Genomic DNA, 9,056 nt, shown 5'->3' on the forward strand with positions numbered 1-9,056 from the left:
AGGAATGTAGAGAAACAGTTCAAGATATAGAAATTTGACATACTTTGTTCAATTTAGATGATCCAAGTGGGTCAGCATCTTTCTTTGCGTTTACACCCAAAGCCTGTGATAATGTCAGCTCAAACATGTTCTGAAATAAATGACAATTAAAAACATTTTAAATGTTAAAGAAACAGTATGCAAAAATTTTAATTTATTTATATAATTACTTTCATGACTCATCAACTTATGTGGTGATCTCATATTAAGAGAACACTACCCTGTTTTCATCAACAAGATATCTTACAAACAGAAATTTAATGTAAAATGAGATATCCTTGACTATTAAGACGACATGTACGATAAGGGAAGCAAATGAGAAGTTCTCAGAACATTCTAAAATAGATCATGGAAAGACAGCAAATTCATCTCTCTCACAGCTTGCATGCATAAGATAACAAGCATAGGCAAGCTACAGTGACAAAGCATCTTTTTCGAAACCTTAGGTTAAAGACTTTTTAATAAGTTTGGGCTCATCTTAATTAAATAAAATTAAATTAATTAAATTTAAAGTTTGAAATTTCTGTCTAAAATGAAAAAAGGCACTTTGTCAGTGTCCAACAAATGTGTATTTCCCTTTGACATGGAAGCAAATACTTCTATGAATGAGCCATTTGTTACATTTGAAATAACTAAATGTTAATGGTCTTGGATTACTCAAAAATCTAAATAATCAAAACGATTTAATGCCATCAATAAGAGTTATGGTAAGCATGTATTTGTTACGTAAATAAAAACAAATAACCCTACCTCTCCACCAGCTTGCTCACTCCTGTTGATTAACTGGGCAAAAGAAATGGGATCGTCAGCATGTACTTTGACAACCTTGCGATCTGCAGCCTGGGTAATAAAAAATGATATATATATATACTTTATTTCTTTTACAGTTTATTTTTTTAATCTAATCCAAATTAAATCCAATGTACTAAATTGCTTAAGAAAATATTAAATGCTCTGTAAAGTTAATAAGAGATTTATAAGAGGAAACAAAAGACTAAAATACTGAATCCTACTTTCCCATTGTTTTCTTCCTTCAACTTAACATAAATCAGTCTGATTGTTTTCCTTCCTTCACCTTAACATTAATCAGCATGAACTCTGGCTCCATACAACTGACTGCTTAGAAGTACTATTATTTCTTACCTCTTGTAACTGTTTCTCTTCCTCTATTTTGGCTGCTAGCATAAGAGACAAAGATCCCCGGCAAGCATTATTAAAGATTTCATCCATCATGTCAGAGCGTTCTGCTAGCACTTTCAAACACACAGCAATACGGTCGACATCATCATCTGTTATAGGCTGTGAGGACAATTTAGAGTAAATTTCAAATAGCTGATTCTATTCACTCACTTGCTTGTGATGAAATAAAACTAAACATTACTTAAAACATACAATTTTCTTTAAGAAAAAGGTATAAAGTTAGAAGCAAATTATAGACCTGGGTTATTGATAAATTTTATCAAGTAAACCAGTGATTAGTCAATAACTTGTAAAACACCTACCTTGGTCGAGAGACCAGATTTGCCAAGGTGAATGATAGTGGCCATTATCAACATCGCTTCAGCAATAAATGTCTATAAGCAAGGAAAAGGATGAAAATTAAAATTTATAAACAATATTGGTGACATACATAACAAAACAAAAGTAAAAAGTATTCTTGTGACCAAACTAGACTCAGACTCAACTAATTCATATTGGAATGACGCTGATGATGATAACGATGACAGACATTTTGAAATTTATAAATGACTCCAATATAGAAAAAAATGAAAATGAAAGAATAAATGATTGATAATCAAAGAAAATGCATCAACATAACTACATCTACATTTTTCACTAACTATAAACATACAGCTTTTACAAGCCTTAAAAAAAAATTATATCTATCTATCTATATATATATATATATATATATATATATATATTATATATATATATATATATATATATATATATATATATATATATATATATATATATAAATGTGGAGCATGTCAATGCTAGTGGAATTCTAAATAACCTCCCTCTCTCAAAACTCCATATCAACTTTTTTTTATTAAAAAAAAAAAACATAAAAAGATAAAACTACCTCTTTAAAAAACAACAAATTAAAACAGCTGCTTACATTTTGCCTCTTCTTGTCTTGTGTAATTGTAACATACTTGAGGGCCAGTTTGGTAAGAGTGGTGGCCAGAGCTGCTCCGATGAAAAAGTCACCATCCAACATGTCTTTGCGAAGTGGTGGGCTAAAGAAAGAAAGAGAAAAAAGGAAAGAATAAAAAACGATCTTTTTATCATATAAGTAAAACATCAGAGCATCATGTTGTAGTTAAAAGTTTAAAAGGTGAATTTTTAAAAATGTTTTCAAACCATCAGAGACCTGGAGTAACTTTTGAACTTTATGCCTGTAGTAAGATACATAAAATTAATATCTTCATAAAACGCTAGTTGATTTTGGTGTCATTTTGGCCTGAACAGCCATCAGTCCTGGCTACTAATTATTTCTAACCAAACTTGAAAAGCAGAAAATATTTCTGACATGATGTAGGATCGTACCAAGTCTGTTTCTGCGCAAGTCAAGTACTCTACTCTTGAGCAGCTCTAAATTATTACACAATTATTTAATTCATCAAAACGAAAGTAAAAGTGGCATTTTATGGGCATTCAAATACTAGTTTTCCAATATACGAAAATAACTTTAAAGAGATTCAATTGAATTTGTAGATTAAAATAGAAACGAAAACAGTTCTCACGCTTCCTCCTTTTTGGATGAAGGCTTTGTACTAAAAGCACTCTGCGTAGCATAAGTCCCATCAGCAGTCACCAGCTTCTGCACACCCCCACCTTGTTGCATTTCTGTTAAGAGGAAAATAGATTTTAAAATTATTGTAGTTTCCGATTCGAATTGTCCAAATGTACATGTCATATATCAAGAATATAATTTTTCATTTTTGCCTTGGAATGTTATTGATTGATTTAACTTAAAAACAAAAAAAAAAAAAAAAAACAACAACAAAGCATTGATATATGACAGGACAAAGTGATTATATAAAGGACGTAACTCAGAGAACTTTATAAACTCTATAACTCATAAATGAAATAGAACTCAACAGTTCTTGTGATGGAATTATTCTTATGGGCGATTTGGTTGAAATAAAGGAAACATAGACAATAATGAAGACCAATCTTTTCCACTGGATGCAAATGAAAAAAAAAAAAAGCAAAAAAAAAAGCTTGACAAACAGAATCAGTAAACAACAAATCTTCTACCTGTGTGTGTTCCACATTCAAACCCTCTGGAGTGTATTAAATTGGAAAGATACAGCGACATCTAATAGCTTAAAATTAATCTAAATTTTGAAGTTCTCATTGCATTTAAGATTTAAAAAACGTGACGGATGTGAAGTGACAGAAAAAAAAAAAAAGAAAACAATATAGACATCTGATTTAAATTAACAAAAACCTAATAACAAATAATACAATATCTCCATGTATGAAGCAGTTGGTATTTGTAAATAGCCTTCCATATCTTGACTACTTTCAATTGCTCTTTGAGTTATCATTTTATGGCTTTGCCACATATTTTTTCTACTCTGTTGTATTCATTCTCCTCACGCAATTAAAGACAATTAAGTAGTATCTGATCAAAATTGTGAGTCAAACAAATTCTATATTCAATTAGTTGCCTTTATTGAAGTCCTTGAAAATCTCATTCATAAATGAAAATGGAACAGAGATCTGCTTACATTTGATAAAACCATATTTCATTTACTCTCATTAAAAAAAACCCCAAAAAAACTGTACTCCCAAGATTTAAAAAACAAAAAAAAAAAAAATTATTTGCCAAATTTGCTTTGCTATTGTTTTCTAATTTCAATATTTTAAAGTAACGAAAAAATTCCTCATAACTTACCATCATCTTTAACCTCTCCTGTAGCTTTTTTCATCTCATCATCAACAATGGGAATCTAAGAAAGAAAACATAAAAACTTATTTTAATGATGGACATAATATTTTTTAACAAAAATAAATACCAAGTGAATTTTCAAAAAAACGAAGAAAGATTATAAGTGTGACAGATTTTTTTTCTAATAAAATCCTAAAAAAAATTATATTTTGGCAAAGGAACATTTACATCTATTTAAAATGATAATAAATTGAAATGGACAATTTTATAAACTAGAAAATATTTTAGGACCACTCTTTTTAGAACACAGTATTTTAAAACTTGAAAATGTGAAATGATTCCTAAAACAATAACAATAACAGCAACGTTCAACATATTCATAATGATTTTATCTAGTATTTTTAAGCTATAAAGTGGAGTAAACATGTGGTTATTTTAACAATAAAGACATATTATCCCTTTACGATTATAATGCGGTTATATAATTGGCAATTCCATATGTAACTGATGCAACAATCAGGGCAATCATACTTATATCACAAATACAATTTTGATGACATAGAATTCATTTAATGACGATTGATCAATGAGGATTTGATCCTCTGTTTGACACCAACGTTTTATTCCCAGGTGGCAAAATTTTCTTCTTAATGATGCTCATGTAGCATATCTGACGCAACTCAGAAAAAATCCTGAAAAACTCAGACATGACTTGGTTTCATGATCAATTCACTGAAACTTTTATAAACTGAATTCTCAGCTTAACAGTGGTATTTTAACACCTTGCAATAACTTTAAAAGGAATCTAAATATTAAAGAAATAAATATGTGTTGTTCTGTGGGAAATGTTTTTTGTCACTGATGCAACAGTGTGCTTTTAGTTAACAATTAAGTTAACAAATATCAAGGAGTGATATACTAAGTGTCATATACTAAGCATATGATTTTTAAAAATACATAAAATTTAAAGAATGATCGAGCAAAGGTATGTTTGTAACTAATTATTTTTTTGCCCCAGGGTTGACATATTCATGGCATTGTCCAAAAATAAAATGATTAAGGTTGACATCACACTAATATCTACACTTTTTGCCACAGGAGGATCAATCACAAACAAATATGCCTGAAAAAATTACAAGTGACTATATCTAAACAATATTTGTGAAGATACAATTTTTCATTATTTTTTTGCTAGCCAGAAAAGGTAAACATTTGTTTGGAATACAAACGTGCAAGTTAGAAAATGTTAACATTTGTTTGGAATACAAAACATACTATCAAGAAAAAATGGTGAAATTAAAACTTAAGTGAAAAAAAAAAAGAAAGAAAGAAGACCACTTACGTCTCCTAAGGATTGTCTAATCAAAGTCATAACACTCTGAATATCGTCAGATGTTGTACAGTATTCTCCCAGGATCCACAGGGCAGCACGGTGGATCCTGAAAAAAAGAAAATAGCATTATATCATTTTCTCAGCATTTTAAAACACGAATACAAATCCAATCCATAAATGCAGACCTGAAGTGTTGAAGGTAAACATGATATTGTGTAAATATGAGAGGCGTTTTAGAAGCTTGATGATTCAAAGTCTCACTTAAGACTTACTTTAAAAAGTGGTCCTTCAGAGCTATTAGGCCCGTGCCGGAGTTTATCCCAGTTTCTATGGTGTAACACTGACAATAGGAATTGCTTGCAACCCCTTGATATGACGCTAGTCTATCATAAAGTACTTTCCACCAAATCTAACAGACCCAGCTACCAAATCACTGTGTACAGGGGGGTCATAAAAAAATCTCGATTTCATTTGGGATCAATCTCAGTTCCATTGTGTGTGAAGCAAGTTCTCAATCAACTGAACTACTGGGTCCCTGAGACCAACTTAACCCCGAAAGTCAAGTTGGTATGAGATTTCAATGCAAACAAAACTTTTTAAAATTGCAACACAACAAATGTGCTGTTTCAAAATATCTGAATAAAAATAGTCTGGCGCAGCCATGAATTGAGTTCTATAATATTTTTGGAGACGGTTGGACACATATGGAAATTCTCTCTAATATGAGTTTTGTCTGATTGTCTAAGCTGACATTGGAGTGAATTACCTGAATTCCATTTCCAAATGTAGAAAAAATAAATGCCAATGCATATTTGTTCTGGAGAATGATACTTTATACGTGATTTTTTTTTTTCTTTATTGGTTTTCTCACAAGGCTATCCATTGAGATGATTTTATAATCTTTTCTGATCCTAAATAAATAACCATAGCTTTTGTTTTCTGCTTTGGGCTAGTGATTTCATCCATTTACATCTATTAGATCTGTCACAAATATCGAAATGCAATTCAAATATTGCAAAACAAAGAATACCAGAAACTTTTCCAAACATGAGCATACTGCCACAATACAAATGTCAATTAACTAGTGATAAGTTATAATTTAAATCAATATTGTGTTCTTGGTTCTATGCCTTTGTTAAATATAATTCAGCTGATAAATTGAATAAAATGGTAAATTAAATGTTCATCCAGCTCCCAGTGACTTATAAGGCATCAACTTATTCATTTTATCACAGATCTAATATATGTATCAAAATGATAACATTTCAAAACTGATTAAAACAGTGATCATTTTTCACTTACTTCATTGCCTTAATTGTGCCAAATACATCCAATAATTTGCTGATGACAAGAGGTCGTAGTTGGTCAAAGCGTTGGACAGCTTCCCTGACAAACACCAGGACATCAGCAGCAGCCAACTCATTTGTGTCGCCAAGAAACTCCATCAGCTGCAAAATTAAGATAAGAAGTAATTGGCATTAAAGTATTCAGTTGAAAAATTAGAAAAGACAGAAAATCAAATGCAATTTTATAACTTAAATTTTTGAGAGGATACTTACTCAAGACTGCTACAAAAAGCATTTTGTAATAAAAACTTATCGTAACTCAAAACCATTGATATGACAATCTCCTTCGTAAAAGAATATTATACAGATTAGTTTGCATTTCTTTTAGACGATCTTTTCAGTGATTTAAAGAATTCAGATGCTCCATAAGACCACAATCTCTCTTATCACCATATATTAAATTACAAGGAGTCTCAACTACTAAAAAGAGACTCGATTAATGCCAAAACTTACTACAGGTATAATAGTGGAAGCCACATCAGGAAACTTGACACTGCACTGATGAAGGGTTCTAACCAACAGCTGTCTGTACTTGCCAGTATCCTCGTGCTCCACATTGTTTGTCTTAACAACCTCTTTCTTTAGTACTAGAACCATCTAAAAACAAAATGAGAAATTGAAAGTTGTGGGTTATAGCTGTAAACAAAAATGAACAAAAAAGTCACTGAAAGACAATTGGCATGAATTTTTAAAAAAAATAAACAAACAAAAAAAAGTAGAGAATTCATGGGCAGGCAATGTAAAGAATCATGACCTTACTAGACAGACAGAATTATCAAACAAATGGGCAGATACACAGATCCAAAATTAAAATGTGGGAGACTGTTTTCAAAAGCACAGTTGTGGGTGTGCACAATATTGCATCTTATTGCTATTCAATATTACTTTGTTCTTAGATGTCGAAGGACTTAAGCTCTTCATTAATTACCTTATGTTTAATTAAAAAACTAAGCTGATGATTTTTTTGTTGTCCATTATTTTTCCTTTTCTAATATCTTGCTTTTGGAGGTCTAGTATAAACACAATTCACAAGACAATCAATCAATGATAGACAAATATATGAAAAAAACAAACAAACAAACAAAAAAATTGCTGCTACCCTGAACCAAAGAATGTCTTTATTTTTCCTCCCATTACATGTCAAATATACAAATGAACTCAAAGAGGGAGATTGGTCTGAATGATCAAAATGTGGTAAACCAAGTTTGATAACAAGTCTCAGACTGCAGGGATTGACAAAAACTAAAAATTTCAAGTCATAGAATAATTCAGACTCGAGTAGTCATCACAGACTTGTTAAACAAATAAATATACAACCACTCAAAAAATGTTACCTTACTTTCAGACCTTACTTTCAGATTGCTAAAAAGTCCATTCGTATTATAATTGATTTTCATCTTTGTGTTAATAATAATCTTTTTTTTTCGAAATAAACAACAACAACAAAAAACAAAAAAACATTTACTGCCTATGTCGAGTAAAAGTAATTTTTTTGTTTACAACCTAAGAGATTGTTACTATCCAAAATAAAGGACTTTGAAATATTTCGAATAAAACCCTTACACCTCCAGGTATGATGTTGACACTGCAAAGTCAGACTACATCTCTGATGAAATAAAATAAGTCTGGTATTCAAATGTATTATGAATTGGAATCATCATAATTGCCTTTTTTCACCTTGGACACCACATGGGGGTTCAATTTGACTAAGAGAACTCAACTATATGCACTGCAAATATCTAAGATCTTTTCAAGGACTCGACCTTTTAAAAAAATCCAAAGCAATCCTCTTACCTCTTCAATATTACGTGAAGTGACCAAATCCATTGCCAAATTCAAAGTCTTTTTACGTACTTCAAGATCAGGTGCACCAAGAACTCTGAGGATGTCCATTACAAGTTCTTGAAGGACCTTCTCATGAGCAGGCACCTCCTTGAGGGCAATGAGACGATCTAGGACAATCAATTTCACATTGTTATCACTTTCCTTCACGATCAACTCAATATAACAGCTGGAGGCAGCCTGAAATAAGGTGCAATAACAAAAGCATGCAAGATGAATATAGCTGACATTATATTAGATTATACAAATTCGTTTTTCACCTACCACCAAAAGAGATGATAAAGAGAGGAAAGATTCAGAGATTTATTTTGATGAATATTATACAGCAAACTTCATCTAAAATTAATCATATTTTTTTAATGGAATGAATAATAACTTTGACAATTTTTTAATTCATATGGATGATTGACACTACAAAATTGAATTTTACAAACAGAAAATGAAGATTTTGTAATAAACTTGTCTGAAAATGAAAACTTTTTTTTTATTAAATAATTTTTTTTTTCATTCGAAATTTTAAAAAAGTTTTTTAAAAAACACACACAAAAAAATATTAAATAAATTTCAGAACCTCTACTTGTCTGAACAA

The 9,056-nt window shown here is 30.6% G+C and overlaps 1 protein-coding gene across 4 annotated transcripts in view; it reads right to left on the reverse strand.

Annotated features, from left to right (window-relative positions):
• Window positions 1-9,056, reverse strand: part of LOC144968862 (coatomer subunit beta-like) — a 42,749-nt gene that overhangs the window by 12,861 nt on the left and 20,832 nt on the right. For all 4 annotated transcript variants that reach the window (XR_013644676.1, XM_078907653.1, XM_078907651.1 and 1 more), the window contains exons 8-18: window positions 8,420-8,647; window positions 7,079-7,222; window positions 6,582-6,727; window positions 5,289-5,385; window positions 3,953-4,007; window positions 2,793-2,895; window positions 2,165-2,285; window positions 1,542-1,613; window positions 1,183-1,338; window positions 790-879; window positions 44-130 (exon numbers count right to left, since the gene is read on the reverse strand). Coding sequence is in view for 3 of the 4 variants with exons in the window: in XM_078907653.1 (XP_078763779.1) it covers window positions 44-130; window positions 790-879; window positions 1,183-1,338; window positions 1,542-1,613; window positions 2,165-2,285; window positions 2,793-2,895; window positions 3,953-4,007; window positions 5,289-5,385; window positions 6,582-6,727; window positions 7,079-7,222; window positions 8,420-8,647 (1,299 nt within the window). In the remaining variant the exon portion in view is untranslated. The remainder of the gene's footprint in view (window positions 1-43; window positions 131-789; window positions 880-1,182; window positions 1,339-1,541; window positions 1,614-2,164; window positions 2,286-2,792; window positions 2,896-3,952; window positions 4,008-5,288; window positions 5,386-6,581; window positions 6,728-7,078; window positions 7,223-8,419; window positions 8,648-9,056) is intronic.

The sequence above is a fragment of the Berghia stephanieae genome, chromosome 3, assembly GCF_034508935.2.
Source record: "Berghia stephanieae isolate SIO BIC M18660-M18661 chromosome 3, UCSD_Bste_1.3, whole genome shotgun sequence".
Lineage (NCBI taxonomy): Eukaryota > Metazoa > Mollusca > Gastropoda > Nudibranchia > Aeolidiidae > Berghia > Berghia stephanieae.